Source organism: Oncorhynchus masou, chromosome 18, assembly GCF_036934945.1.
Source record: "Oncorhynchus masou masou isolate Uvic2021 chromosome 18, UVic_Omas_1.1, whole genome shotgun sequence".
Lineage (NCBI taxonomy): Eukaryota > Metazoa > Chordata > Actinopteri > Salmoniformes > Salmonidae > Oncorhynchus > Oncorhynchus masou.
Genome location: NC_088229.1, coordinates 34,194,440 through 34,210,441, shown reverse-complemented (window position 1 = coordinate 34,210,441; position 16,002 = coordinate 34,194,440). Strand labels below are relative to the sequence as shown.

Genomic DNA, 16,002 nt, shown 5'->3' with positions numbered 1-16,002 from the left:
TGGATTTGATTTGAAACATTTCATTTATGAATCATTATGCATTATGGGATGTCACCAGCAGTCCAACAGAAATCCTTTCAGTCATTGAATTATCATCTCATTTGAAGTTCAGTTAGTGTATTTTTTAATACAGTTTCATTGTATATGGCAAATTTCAGCTTGAATGTTAATAACAATTTGGTGGTGCTTATATTTGTCCTATTTCGCACATGTTCAAGTGTGTTTTAATATGCATGTGTGAATGGAAATGTGTTTTTTGCATTTCACAACTCTCCCTGATACACCTTCAGAGAGTAATGTCACAGCCAGGGTCTGCTATTGTCAACAGCAAGCCGGAAGCAATTAAGGTTAAGGGCCTTGCTCACATTGACAGATTTGTCACCTTGTAGGCTTGTAGATTTGATCTCACAACCTTTCTGTTACTGGCCAAACACTCTAGCCCTTAAGCTACCTGACACCCATGTAAATGTTGGCTGTATGGTTCATGTAATATTCATCAATTTCCTATCCAAAACCATACAACTCCTTAGTTTTAAGCTAACAATATTTGCTTTTGCTGATGGGTTTAGGGTGGTGTTCCCTTTTTTTGTCTCTTTAATAATTGTTATTAGATGTGACCTAAGAAAGTGTTCGATCCGAACTCGGAATGTAAAATGAGGGACATAGGGACCATGCAGGTCTATTATTCTCTATGCGTTGGGCTCTCCTTTGGAATGCGTTCAGTTCGAATAAACGTTTGCTATGTTCGTGACGGTTTGTACTGAACGACACGTTTCCCCAAAACGTTCTTGAACAGACTTTGGCGTATGTTTGCTCCATTAGGTGGGTGTGGCGGGTGTCACTCACTGATATTTAATAAGGTGTGGTGGCATGAAGCAATGAGTTTTCAAAGGGCAGCGGCCTTGCTGGCGTTCATATATATATATGCTGAGAGAGTTCCCCAACCCTGGCCTGAAACAACAACCCAACCCCTCCGCGTTTTTCAACTGGTCGTTCAGAACTGCCCCGTTTCCGTTTAATTGAATGATGCCCAACGTTTTTTCATACTGAACGTGGCCCAGGTCTCTCTTCTATGAAATCTATTTGGACTATTTGCTCCAAGTACAGTCTTGAAGTCAGCATGGAAATGAATTCGTCAGCGCTTTGTGCATTGGTTATTGTTCTGTTGGCATTTGATTTGAAAATAATTTCTGCTGCAGGAACTGGAGGCAATTCTACAGGTGAGTTGTTAAAATTACTTTGCATTATTTGTCACTATTTTTCATGAAACAAAGTAAGGCAATTTGATTAGTTATTTTAAGTAGCCATTTGACATGTAGGCCAACCTTTGTGATGTGAGACACAAGTGACTAGCCTATATAGGCCTAATAGTGTATAGGCTATTTTGCATCTTATTGTGTTGTTTTACTCACTAAAAACACGAGCCAGCCATTATGATTTAAATTTGCTGGTTGAAACAATTCAGCCTTACACTTGGCCATTTTACGCATATCCTACACTGAATGTGCAGGTACCGAAAATGAACGAAAAAGCTTCTGTTTTTGTAATCCGTTGCCGTAATGTAATTACACCTTAATTAACTTGATTTGAGGTCGCCCAAGTTCACTCCAACGATTCCTCCTGCTCTCTCACAGTGCCAATCCTCCCAAAGGCAGGTCAATGCCCGCGGCTTCTGAACGTGGTGCCATCCCACAAGGGATGCTTTTGCGATGAGGACTGTCCTGGAGATGACAAATGCTGCGTATTTGACTGCGGCGCAGTGTGTGTCCCACCTGCCTTCAGTAAGAAAAACCTGACTGGCTTATTAACCTCATCGGGCCCAGGGATACCTAGATATCTGTTTTTTCACTACTTTCATTGATCTATATGTACAGCCTTCATATTTAGCCTCACAATTAAGTGTTTTACGATTTTCATTTCAGTACAATGAAAGTATTAGTAGAAATGTAACGAAAAAGAATTTTACACATGTGTTGCCTTCATGAGTATTATTGACTAATGTCAACAACAAAAAAATGAGGTCCACCAAACAATAACCTGATAAAAACATTTTTTTACAGAAATGTTTTGCTTAGTGAGAAATTAATGTCCAACTAGTCAGTGACAACTGTGTGGAGTTTGTGACAGCAACAATGTGAGCTTATTACAGTATTATAGACATATGTTCGGGGGTGTCCTATGATCTTTTATGTAGAAGAACCTTTGCTTTCTATCGACTCTTGTGTGGCTTGTGAGCTTCGTAGAGCAAAACAGTGCGAGTTCATGAGCGTCTCAGTTTTTTATAGTGGGGTTCATAATAGTTTGTAGCTCAAACCGTTAGGAGTTTACAGATGTTTTTGTGAGAAGAACCGTTTTCAGGATCCGCCCTTGTCTCTCAAACACAGCCCCCCCCTTAATCGCACAAACTAATGGTTGGTATGGGACCATGTCTGTTCCTACAGCCCTTTGTTCCTTCAGTTCCCACAGCCCTATGTTCTCTCAGCCCTATGTTCCCTCAGCCCTAAGTTCCTTCAGCCCTATGTTCCCTCAGCTCTATGTTCCCTCAGCCATGTGTTCCCTCAGCCCTAAGATCATTCAGCCCTATGTTCCCTCAGCTCTGTTCCCTCCGCCCTATGTTCCCTCCGCCCTATGTTCTCTCAGCCCTATGTTCCCTCCGCCCTATGTTCTCTCAGCCCTATGTTCCCTCCGCCCTATGTTCTCTCAGCTCTATGTTTCCTCAGCTCTATGTTCCTTCAGCCCTATGTTCTCTCAGCCCTATGTTCCCTCAGCCCTATGTTCTCTCAGCCCTATGTTCCCTCAGCCCTATGTTCTCTCAGCCCTATGTTCTCTCAGCCCTATGTTCCCTCAGCCCTATGTTCCCTCAGCCCTATGTTCTCTCAGCCCTATGTTCCCTCAGCCCTATGTTCCCTCCGCCCTATGTTCTCTCAGCTCTATGTTTCCTCAGCTCTATGTTCCTTCAGCCCTATGTTCTCTCAGCCCTATGTTCTCTCAGCTCTATGTTTCCTCAGCTCTATGTTCCTTCAGCCCTATGTTCCCTCAGCCCTATGTTCTCTCAGCCCTATGTTCTCTCAGCCCTATGTTCTCTCAGCCCTATGTTCTCTCAGCCCTATGTTCCTTCAGCCCTATGTTCCCTCAGCCCTATGTTCTCTCAGCCCTATGTTCTCTCAGCCCTATGTTCTCTCAGCCCTATGTTCTCTCAGCCCTATGTTCTCTCAGCCCTATGTTCCCTCAGCTCTATGTTCCCTCAGCCCTATGTTCCCTCAGCTCTATGTTCCCTCAGCTCTATGTTCTCTCAGCCCTATGTTCTCTCAGCCCTATGTTCTCTCAGCCCTATGTTCTCTCAGCCCTATGTTCCCTCAGCTCTATGTTTCCTCAGCCCTAAATCCCCTCAGTTCTTTCTATCTTCTAAACCAGGTGTCGGCAACCCAAATGAGAGGAGTAACCTTTTTTCAAAATCTCTCAATATCGATTATTTTTGGAGGAGCAAGGAATGTACCCGTGGTTCAGATGAGGAAAAACTGAACACAAATATTTTACATTGTGTATATCTTTCACATCCTTGATGTACACAGGTCTTTTGGTGAGTTGCTCCAATGTTGCATGAATGAATAAGAACCATCAATAACAGTTAAAGATGCATTTGTTTGTACCTTGCATAGAACTTCTCCAATAAGGTATTACATGTATTTTTACTTAAGTAGATGCAAAACAAATATGAATAATAATCTATCTTAGAAAATAGAATTTGTCTGTAATATTGACAAAAGGTCAAGGTCACAGTGATTGCACATATCCAATAGGTCCCATATACCCTTAACTAGTATTACTTAACTATTTGTGTACATGCTGAAATAATCACCTTTTTTTAACCTTATATCAATAAGCATTTGTGCCAGTTTTGATTGAAATGGTTTCAGTGATTACTGAGGGAACATAGGGCTGAGAGAACATAGGCTTGAGGGAACATAGGCTTGAGGGAAACATTGTTGATGGGGACTAAATATCTAGTCACAAATATGACAGATTTTCAGAAAGTAGTTCATGTCTCTTCATGGTAAGTTGGGTTCCCTGACACGTCTGCTCTGCAAATTGTGTTTCCAAAGCAAAGCCAGGAGTGTGCCCTCGCAGACGATGGGGTTCAGGGATGTGTGCCGAGTTCTGTTCCAATGACAGTGACTGCCCCAATGATGAAAAATGCTGCCACAATGGATGTGGGCATGAGTGCATTGCACCATACACAGGTAGGATATGGTCCCAGAGTGACAGATACACACATCCACTGCATTCATTATTGCTGCATTATTCTGGAAACAAGAAAGCTGGATCTTGTAATGTACATACACAAAGATCAATATATTTCACATACTCTCTTTAGAGCTGAGACACTCAATTAAGAACATTTCCAAGAGCCATGCAGGCACATAGAGTCTATATATATGACCCTGAGCATTCCAGCTATAGAATAAGAAAGATTCCAAGTCATTGTAATTGTAAAACTTTAATGGGAATAGTCAGTGTAGGCTGTTCCTACCATAAACCTACAGTATGTTGCTACTTTATAATGAAACACATTTTTTCTGTTGCCTTAGTGAAACCTGGTCGCTGTGCCCTGCCTAAGGGGACCCCCATGTGTGCTGAGTACTGTTACCATGACGGCCAGTGCCCCGAGGAACAGAAGTGTTGCCGGACAACCTGCGGCCACGCCTGCAGTGAGCCCTGCTCATAGGACAGCAAGGTTTGGGTCTGGAGAGAAGTGACAACACTCATAGACTCCTCAAATCATTTCAATAAAAAAAGAAGAGTTCTCCTTCAAGAAGAGGAATGCTTGTTGTTTTTTTTTAGAGGGGGGTTGTACTTGTTTGTATTGCAATCAATAAAGCGGTATGTGCAGCCTTTATATACATTCCAGTACATGTATTACCTTGTTGGTGGAAATCTAGTTTCTTTTTATGCCGGCGCTGAGCTACAACGACAAATGATGAAACACACTAAGAATGGAAATTGCTCAAGTATGTACACGTTCCGTCTTTCCACATTCCGTTTTTCCACCAGATTCAGTGCTTATTCTTCTATTTGGTCAGGGATTTATCTGGAGCACTCAGGTTTCTAGTGTTACAACACCTCCCCCAACTCTGCACAACGTTTCTGTGTTCCCTGCCAGTGTATACCCACTTCCCTGTCTAAATGGACTGAGTTCAGCAGAGCTATTAAACCGGACATGACCCTCATTAGCCCTGTTTATACCTGGTTCTAACATGCATCCTCTGTCCTGATCCTGCCCACCGCCGGAGGTAGTCAGGCACGCATTTGTAAACGGCTCTGGTCAGTGAAACCATTTAAATCATCACTATCCTGCCCTCTATCATTTACAGGTGGCACAATAGACTTGTGGCATCAATATGTACATTTAAATAAACATTATATTGAAAGAATATCAGTCAAATAATTTGCATACAGGGATAGACCAGGAAATCTGGTCACAATGAGTACACCATGGACAGATAGGAGACACATTTTAATACCACGTGCAGACAGATGTCTGAAAATGTGGGCACAATCTGAATGTGGAGAAGATCAGGACACAGCACGCCTGTTAGCAGCAGGTATAAACAAGGCTTTTTATTTGGAATGCTGAGGGCTTTTTTCCCCCCACTCTAGTGCCAAACACGTGCGAGAGGAAATTGCTGACTTGCAAAGAAAGAGACCTCTGTGTGTCTGTGTTCTGTTGGAACTTGGCAGGAGTGAGGCCAAGCTTGTTTATAGAGAAAATAATCATCCGCTCCCTCCCCTTCACATACACACTTCCACAGCTGAGGCAAGTGAGATGGGATACAGAAAGTGTACTGGGTGCATTAAAATAGACTAGGGAAAGTGTCTGTTCCATTTTATCTGATAAAGTAGACCATGATATCTGTTCATGATACATTTCTATCTGAAATGTTCTGTAATGGCGGCAGGTAGCCTAGTGGTTAGAGCGTTGGACTAGGAGCCAAACGTTTGCAAGATCGCATCCGAGCTGACATGGTAAAAATCTGTTGTTCTGCCCTGGTTATGAAAATATGTTGTTCTGCCCCAGTTAACCCACTTGTTCCTAGGCTGTCATTGAAAATAACAATTTGTTCTTAACTGACTTGCCTAGTTAAAAAGGTAAAATACATTTTTTAAATTACATCTGCCTGAATAGGTCCATACTGTATGGCTCATCATAGAATTACATCAGCTGTTATGACTGCTTATGTTATGTCGTGAAGACTCCTAAACTGGATTACGGTACAGTTGATCCAATCCATGCTCAGCGGCTAAGTGTTCATTTATCCTCCAGGAGTTCTCTATCAGTCCAAACGTACTGTTTTGGACTGGGATGAGAGAGTCCACATCATTCTTCAAGTGTGCAATCCTTTTTTCTATGTTCTGATCTATGTTCTCCACAAGCCTCCGTGTATTTCTTCTTATGAAACCGTAGTACTTGAAAAAAAATGTTTGGACAGTTGCCAATTTTATTAAAAAGACAAATAGCCCAAGTTACCCCATTTCTTCAAACATTCTCATGCTGTTCGGTAAAATGTGAAGAATCAACAGCAGTTTTAGTACACAAAAAAATGAGCAGTCTTAAAAAGTCAAATGTATTAAGGGTATATTTGTCTTGGTAAATCAGTTCTTAAATTTGAGTGGTGGGTATCTGTGCTAGAAAGGCTTACCAAAGTTGCCAACATTTTTAGAACACAAAAACGTCAATAAGAAACACAGACAAAGCTAAGACAAATCTGGTCAAATCAATGGCCGTTTCTTGTAGAGATGGTTGGATTTTCTTCAAGTACAACCATGTTTACTGGTTCTGTGAGCAATTAACAAAACGTTTGCCGAAATCCAACTAACTGCTTATGAAAGCTCTGTAAGTCAGTGCACTTAACTTTTCAACATCAACTTAAAGTACAAATATTATTTCTGTTTAGATTGAAGAGGTGCATCGGATCTTTCTAGAGCAATGGCTCATTACTTTTTCCAGTTACAGATATATCACAGCTTGCTGTGATCTGCTGCCGCGTCTGGCAGCGAACTTTCCCCACTGAAACCTGCAGAAAACACTTTGGTTCCATTAAAACGGCCTTATTCTCTGTTCAACTACACCAGCAGTAGTAGTGCACTGAAGAAACGCCACCCTTTCTGCTCCTCACGGTGAGAAAATGCCTTAAGCGTCCATCGAATCCATGACACTTCATAAAGTCTCATGTTTAACTTCTTTGTCCTCCACAAAACAGAACTGAGAGTTTTGTTTTTTTATTGCAGAAGCTTCCCATGTTTAAAGAAGCATCTCCCTGAAACTTACCTTCACGTTTCCCAAGTGGTGTAATCACTGACCTCATTGCCCCACTGCAAAAATGTGCTTGATAATGTTGTTAGCTTTAGCATAATAGCATTCTGGCCCATCACAGCAGTGGCACACCCCTGAGCCTGCGGATGATGTTGCCTAGCCGTTTGGCCAGGCCCGAGCTCCTCCACCAGGAAGGTGCGGGTCAGGAGGTTGTAGAGGGAGCCGTAACCCACGGCCATCACGGTGCAGGTGAGGCAGATGACGTTGTAGGGCATGCTGAAGTCAGGGGTGGGCAGGTTCACCAGCAGAGGCTCCGCGTCGACCCGCATGAAGTAACTGGACTCCTCTTTACACGGGAAACTGGGTAGACAGAAATGAATTATAATAACCTATGAGGGTTGGAGGTCAATTCCATTCAAAATCAATGGAATTGAGGAATGATACACTACTTCCAAAAGAAGATTTATTTGGCGTAATTTCCTTAAAAATTGCATTACATCAGGTGATAAACTAAAACGCTTAAGACAACTGCTACGTAAGTGTTCAACCTGTACTTAAAAGAAAATAAACAGCCTTATGACTCACAAGCTGCTGAAAAGCGGGCGTTCCTGGGTGCTGTTGGTATCCATGGCGACAACACTGGGCACATGAGCGCTGATAACAGAAGACCTGAAGCGAGGGACAACATTTCATCAAATATCTGCTACTGGAAACTTGAATATCTGCAGACTACAAGCAAGTGGTATGTCAATTTTAGCCAAGGCCCCATCTTCATTCAGAATCAAAGTCAAGACAAATATTTAAAATAACTTCATACTAGCTGGGCTTGATTGAGCTTGCTTGGGACAAAGTTATACCCGACGTAGAAGCCGTGGTTGGGGTCGGGGGTGTACTCCGTCCACTTCAGGAGTGCCCTCTCAAACTGCACGGTGACCTCGGTCACAGAGTTAGGAGGCAGCTGGACCAACATCTCCAGCAGGTGGGGCTGAAGGAGGCCTTTGTACGGCTGGTGGTGGATGTAACCTAGGTAGAGAAGAAGAAAGGAAACATGTATTTATTTGTACAACCAGGAAAGACTAGCAAGTAAGTAAGAATATACACAAAATATCATGAAGGTGTTCCTAATGTTAAGTTGCACCCTGCAAAACAGCCTGAATTCGTCAGGGCATGAACTCTACAGGGTGTCGAAAGCATTTCACAGGGATGCTTCCGACAGTTGTGTCAAGTTGGCTGGATGTCCTTTGGGTGGTGGACCATTCTTGACAGACACGGAAAACTGTTGAGCGTGAAAATCCCAGCAGAGTTGCAGTTCTTGACACAAACCGGTGCGCCTGGCACCTACTACCATACCATGTTCAAAGGCACTTAAATGATTGTCTTGTCCATGTCTCAATTGTCTCAAGGCTTAAAAATAAAGACATTACACACAGAATATACAATTAAAAACATTGACATGTAGTGTGCATATCTATTAGTTACACATTTATGATACTGAAGCATGTTCTCCCCATGTGGGCAGATAGGCCTTTCCCTCAAGAGCTTTCAATAGGTAGCTGAAATTCATATCAACATTAGGCCCTACTTCTTCAAAGTGCACAAATCTAAAAGTTAGTTGATCAAAAAGGAACCGGGGTCATGTTCAGTAGGGGACCCAACAGAAAATGTGTTGCAACGGAAAACAAAAACCATCGTTTCATATTAGACTTGGCCAGGTGGTCCCTCCCTGTTTTAGTCCGCTTTCTTCGGGTTTGGTGCCTAATGAACTAGACCCAGGCATAGGTGAAACAGTGTCAGCAGGTGAGCAGCAGCAGTACTCACTGGGTTTGTTGTCGCGACACTTTCTGGTGCGGTGAGCGTGTGAATGTAGAGGCGCAGGTACCAGGGCACGGTGTCCAGCAGGAGCACAGGGAAGGCCCGGTATGTGTGGTGTTTGTACACCAGGGTGTGGATCTCCCCCGTCTGCAGCCCGTAGCCCGCCACGTAGCGCTCTCCGTGAAGTAGAGGGCGCAGCATGTCTCCTGGTGGCAGGAAAGGAGGGAGCGTTCATATGGTCAATAATAGAAATAGAATTACTAAAATAGAATTTCTATATGGTCTACATATATATAATTTCTATATGGCCCTACATCAAAATTCCTTCATATCAGAAAATCTTCCCTTTTCTGTAACACGTACATTACATGATCATACTTTGTAGTAACTGCAAATTATACTATTGCCAACAACATATTAACTAATTTCTTAGTACCTTAGTAACAGCATTGTAATTGGATTGAGCAGTTTTTTAAATAAAACAAAAATACACAAGAGGAATAGGGACTGTTTCTTATTCCACTTGTGTACGGGAAGTGAACAGACAGTCGAGGGAACATCTTTTCTGGAATGAAACGCAGCCCACATATGGAGTCGTGTCCTTGCCCGGTGTCACTCACTCACCACTCTCGGCTGCTCTCCAGCACAGCAGCATGTTGAGGGAGCGCGTCTGCCCGAACGTTGCCTGGTTGGTGAGGTCATAGACCGAGTAGGTTCTCCGATCCCCCAGCACCACAGCCTGGCTCAACAGGGGTGTGGCTAGACTCAATTCAAACTGCTCCCCCTTTAAAGGGGAAAAACAACAACAATCTATTCCTGCTCAACTACCATAGGATTGATAGAGATAAATAGATTTTCATTCCACAAATACATGTAGCACAATGGCGCTCGGTGGCAGTTTACAATAAAGAAAACTGAATTTACAGTCCAGTTTACAGAAGAACATGAACGTGATTAAAATAGAAACTCATTTGTAGTGTTCCGCGTTACATCGAATCTGACGTAGTTGCCCGCCCTGACGTGAACCTCACTCCAGATCTCTGATCCCTTGTAGGTGACAACAAGCTGGAGAATTTGTTTGAACCCTACAGCTTGAGAGCCAGACCCCATTGCACTACTCTATACAAGTAGCGTTGACTGGTGTTTTAGTATAAACAAAACACGCAGGCGCACACGCGATGCTCAGCCAACTACTTTCGATGCACCATTGTAGCAGGTATGTCAGTGATTGGACTAAAGCTTGGCATGCACAAAGAGGTCAGTCTGAGAAAGGCTCATTTCAATAGGAAGACCACGGAGTGTTGATAATTGTTTGAACTTTGGTACATATTATTGGTGCTGACTGCTGACTTTTCTTCTTACTTCAAAAGAATTTGCTTTTGAAACTCAAAATTCATGCTCTGTTCCTTGACTGTATTAAGTAACTAAGTCATTCTGAGTAAGACCGTCTGCTAACTAAATAGAATTTGGATTCATATAAAGTTTGAGGTAATGTAAAGTTAGTTGTGTAAAGTATGCGGTCATGTAACGTTAGTCACGTAAGGTTACTTACCTGAGGGTTGTCTGTGACGTCCACGTACACTTTATGAGAGAACATCTTGAACAGGGACCACTCTGTGGAAACACCCAGTAACCCAACACATCATGTTCATGTCCTCCATTTTGTATGTTTCAAAATGCAGTGACCAGTCTTTTTCATGGAGCTTAGAAGGGCAATGTCTGTACACCACAGTAGAAAGAAATTACTTTTACATGAAAGGTTGTTCATTATCTCCTTCATTTTAATTTTATTGTAAAGTGTTGCAATTTGAAATCCACTTAAAAAATATAGCTAGCATGCAAATGCACCTACATGAAGCAGCGTCAGAGAGGAAGATACTGTACAGCTTGGCAATACCAGCATGTTTTAGCAATAGTGTGGTGATACTACACTGAACAACAATAAACACAAAAATGTTACCGAGTTAAAGTTCATATAAGGAAATCAGTCAATTGAAATAGATGCAATAGGCCCAATCTATGGATTTCACTTGACTGGGAATACAGATATGCATCTGTTGGTCACAGATACTAAAAAAAAAGGTAGGGTGTGGATCAGAAAATCCGTCTGTATCTGGTGTGACAACCATTTACCTCATGCAGCACGACATCTCCTTCACATAGAGTTGATTGTGGTCTGTGGAATTTTGTCCCACTCCTCTTCAATGGCTGTGTGAAGTTGCTGGACATTGGCGGGAACTGGAACACCCTGTCCTACGTGTCAATCCAAAGCATCCCAAACATGCTCAAATGGGTGACATGTCTGGTGAGTATGCAGGCCATGGAAGATCTGAGACATTTTCAGCTTCCGGGAATTGTGCATAGATCCTTGCGACATGGGTGTCACGTTCTGACCTTAGTTCTGCTGTTATGTCTTTGTTTTAGTATGGTCAGGGCGTGAGTTGGGTGGGTTGTCTTTGTTCCTTTTTCTATGTTTTGGGATTTCTGTGTTTGGCCTAGTATGGTTCTCAATCAGAGGCAGCTGTCAATCGTTATCCCTGATTGAGAACCATACTTAGGTAGCCTGGTTTCACTTTTGAGTTGTGGGTGATTATTTTCCGTGTCAGTGTTTGTGCCACACGGGATTGTTTAGTTTGTTTCGGTATTTCACGTTGTTATTTTGTAGTGTAGTGTTCATGTAAATAAAGTATTGTTATGGACACTTACCACGTTGCACATTGGTCTGACCTCTCTTACTCCTCGTCAGAAGAAGAGGACAAACGTTACATTGGGGTGATGCATTATCATGCTGAAAAATGAGGTGATGGCACAACAATGGGCCTCAGGATCACATCACTGTATCTCTGTGCATGCAAATTGCCATCAAAATGCAATTGTGTTCATTGTCCGTAGCTTATGCCTGCCCACACCATAAACCCACCACGCACTTTGTTCACAACGTTGACATCAGCAAATCTCTCGCCCACAAGACGCAGTACACACCGTCTGCCATTTGAAACTGGGATTCATCTGTAAAGAGTAGACATCTCAACCGTGCCAGTGTCCATCAAAGGTGAGCATTTTCCCACTGAAGTCAGTTACGACGCCAAACTGCAGTTAGCTCAAGACCCTGGTGAGGACGATGAGCAAACAGATGAGCTTCCCTGAGACGGTTTCTGACAGTTTATGCAGAAATCCTTTGGTTGTGCAAACCCAGTTTCATCAGCTCTCCGGGTGGTTGGTCTCAGACGATCCAGCAGGTGAAGAAGCCAGATGTGGAGGTCCCGGGCTGGACATTCCTGCAGTCACAGCATGCCAATTGCACACTCCCTCAAAACATCTATGGCATTGTCTTGTGTGACAAAACTGCACATTTTAGAGTGGCCTTTTATTGTCCTCAGCACAAGGTGCACCTGTGCAATGATCATGCTGTTTAGTCAGCTTCTTGATATGCCACACCTGTCAGGTGGCTGGATTATCTTGGCAAAGAATAAATGCTCACTAACAGTGATGTAAACAAATTTGTGCACAACATTTTAGAGAAATAAAATGTCTGGAATCTTTTATTTCAGCTCATGAAACCAACACTTTACATGTTGCGTTAAGATTTTTTGTTATACCCTTTTCACACTATCAAGTCGACGTACACTGTACTGGCTTAGATATTTTCCATTCACACTGTCCACGTTTCCAACAACTATATGGTGGAGGCATAACCAGGCCAGCGCAGTACAGCTTGGCTCAGCTCGGTATGTGAAAGGGGTATAATACTGAATGAGGAGAGGCCTCTCTCACCTCATTTGCCCTGGCCAGAGGAGTGCAGGTCAAACACCACGTTCAGTGTCTGTCTCAGCTCCCATGCTGTGGACTTGCACTGCCAGTCCTGAAACAACAGTAGCCGAGTGTCATATAAAGGCTCGGACTAATCAACAGTGACAGGTTTTATGGAGAATATCATTATGGAGAATCACACAACACGGTATAGTTTCACATCTTTAATAATACAGTACTATCTAATTCCAGAACTGTGTCATGATTCCTTTGAGTGCATATGCAAAGCATTGGTTGGCACGTGGTCTTGTTCATTAAGGCATACCGTAGAAAAGTGTTTCTTATTAGATAATTCCAGATGATACCTCCCCATTTCAGATCGTTTTCTTCCATTTGATCCCTTATGAATACGAGCCTGCTCTCTGGTCAGAGGCAAGCTAGCTACCGTAGAGACTTGGGTGCCTTACTGTCACGAGAATTAGGTTCTCAATGATCATAAACCAATTCATTTAAATTACTCAGTCTGTGACCGGGATTTGTAAGATACTGGTTGGAATGAAAACAGACAGAGGCCCAGTTCACAATAGTCAAATGTTTATTCACGGGAACGTTCTGGCGTGCACAGTACAAAGACCTTCATTTATAGTGGCACACATACTTCCACACAAAACATTAGGTATCCTACACCCACACTGTCCTGCTACCCAGCCAACAGAGATTAGGGGAGTCTGTGAGAATAGCTTCTTCCCGCCCTCCCTCAAGATAGGGAGAGACCCTGGGAAGTACTCAGTGCCCCCAGCCAAGGTCGTCAACGAATCTTGCTCGGCACCAAATCTTGCTCAGACAGTCTGTTATCAAGATACTAGACATATTGTCACCAAAACATTAATTCTGACTAAGAACTACACTCCCGGATATATAATTCTACTGACAAAAACAAACACAGCATTAAAATAACCTAATGATTCTAATCAATTTCATACAATCATATGGTTTCAGAGTTATGTTTCACAGTATAATATTCTAATAATTTATTAAAACATATCCCATTAACACTTACCATTGCCCATGCCTAGAGGCTTGAAGGAGGCACTGGGCTGCACCGTGTTGGTGGAGTCAATGAAATTCAGCGAGGCACAGAAGATCCCTGAGAGGACGTTGGTCAGCTCTTTCCAGGCAATGTCCACACTAAAAGACAATGGACGAAATGACATAATTCAATAGAATTTCAATGCTAATATAGTTTGGGAGAAATGACGATAGGGTAAAATGGCAGTATCTGCCACCAGTGACAAAAAGACATGGCTGTGAAATGTTGTGACACATTCCTGGTCAAAGACTCAATAGGCCAAATGAAAGTGGTGCAGGCTGTCACTACAAAATGGGTGAAACTAGCGCCACGCATACGTATGGATATATTTGACTACCAACCATGATGACAGATATATAGCTGCTATGTTATTTTCAATAGTAAGGAAAGTGAACATGTGTGGCTAAATATACAGTATATACATGTAACAGTATAACTTTAGACCGTCCCCTCACCCATACCCCAGCGCAAACCAGGGACCATCTGCACACATCAACAACAGTCACCCACGAAGCATCGTTACCCATCGCTCCACAAAAGCCAAGGGGAACTACTACTTTAAGGTCTCAGAGCAAGTGACGTCACCGATTGAAACGCTATTTAGCGCGCACCGCTAACTAAGCTAGCCGTTTCACATGCGTTACATACACACTCACTCAGTTAGTGTCCTGAAACCATACCCACAGTTCGGCACCAGGGGGCGACGGTAGGAAAGGCTGGCCCCACTGCATGGTCCTCCAGTAGCCCTGAGTGAAGGAGATGTGGAGCTCACTCACAGAGAACTTCGAAATCACCTGGCCCAGAGATTTGGTGGTGGGAGATTGAAAATATACATTTGGGGGCAAAACAGTGAGTTGCCTATAACACTAGTATGTTGACTTGGACATAACTGTCGGGCAAATTAGGCATGGGGCCTAAGTACTGATGACAGTGAATGCACAGCAAGTTACTCTGATTAATCAGCTCGCAATAGACAATTAATTGGTATATACAGCCTGGAACTAATGCCTGCAAAATTGTATAAATATTCCTTACAAGCCAGAATGTTTAATAAAATTACATTTTAACTTACTCTACTGGTTGTCTGTGCTATTTGTTCTTCTGCTGCTCGAAAATGTATAGAAAAATACACAGGAAAGTATTGTTTACCCAACTTTCGTTAGCTATTAACAAGAGAACCTATTGAAACAAGCATGCCATGACAATGAACATGGTATATTCTGAATCAGGGGAGGACAGAGACCAATCCACATATTTTTTTATAAAAAAAAAAATTGAAATAGGAATTTAACATTTCAAAAATAAAAATCACACCAATGTTTTTTTTAAAGTGTTGATTGTTCTCCGTCCTACCCTGATTCAGAATATACCATTGTCATGGCATGCTGGTTGCAATAGCTAACTAAAAAGTTAGGTAAACAATTTCCTGTGGATATTTTTGTATCAATTTTCGAGCACCTGAAGGACAAATAGCACAGACAACCGATAGAGTAAGTTTAAAACGTAATTTTATTCAACATTCTGGCTTGTAAGGAACATCTACACAATTTTGCAGGCATTAGTTTGACTGTATATATCAATTAATTGTGTATTACAAGTCTGATTAGTCCGACTAAGCAACAGTCAACATAGTCTACCAGCACCAACACCTTGTTCAACTATTCAACTCCTCAAGCCATTGATTGGTTGGTTGAATCAAATATGTTTAGTGCTGTGCTGGAACAAAAGCCTGCACGGAGGGTATACACTACAGGACCTTGACTGAAGATGCACTGATGGCTATTGTCCCAGTGTGGCTACTAGATAGATGACAAGAACATTATGTGATTGACCCAAATATAATTTCAAATCAAACTCTTTACCTTTATTTCCTCGCAAGACGTCCGTATCCCACAAGGTTCGGAACTGGAAGCTGGCGTAAGTATCCCCAGAATGCAATGGTCTGATCACCAACTCTTCCTGAAACCGATCTTTTTCGGACGGTGGTGGAGGGTCGTCTAAGTGTCAGAGACATGGTCAACTTTGTCGCTTGGAACAG

At 42.5% G+C, this 16,002-nt stretch overlaps 1 protein-coding gene and 1 pseudogene across 1 annotated transcript; one reads left to right on the top strand and one right to left on the bottom strand.

The window, feature by feature from the left end:
* Window positions 1-947: 947 nt before the first annotated feature.
* Window positions 948-4,908, top strand: LOC135504458 (WAP four-disulfide core domain protein 2-like). The gene is made up of 4 exons (XM_064923076.1): window positions 948-1,220; window positions 1,635-1,781; window positions 4,104-4,241; window positions 4,590-4,908. Exons 1-4 carry the CDS (start codon window positions 1,073-1,075, stop codon window positions 4,724-4,726), a joined length of 570 nt encoding a protein of 189 aa, XP_064779148.1. The 5' UTR covers window positions 948-1,072; the 3' UTR covers window positions 4,727-4,908.
* A 2,425-nt stretch (window positions 4,909-7,333) lies between these two features.
* Window positions 7,334-15,015, bottom strand: LOC135504455 (GPI transamidase component PIG-T-like; annotated as a pseudogene).
* Between the last annotated feature and the right edge of the window lie 987 nt (window positions 15,016-16,002).

Excerpts from the sequence above, each read along its gene's own strand:
- LOC135504458 (XM_064923076.1), top strand. The coding sequence starts at position 1,073 with ATGAAATCTATTTGGACTATTTGCTCCAAGTACAGTCTTGAAGTCAGC. Across the intron at positions 1,221-1,634 it reads AACTGGAGGCAATTCTACAG|TGCCAATCCTCCCAAAGGCA; the intron begins GTGAGTTGTTAA and ends GCTCTCTCACAG. Across the intron at positions 4,242-4,589 it reads GTGCATTGCACCATACACAG|TGAAACCTGGTCGCTGTGCC; the intron begins GTAGGATATGGT and ends CTGTTGCCTTAG.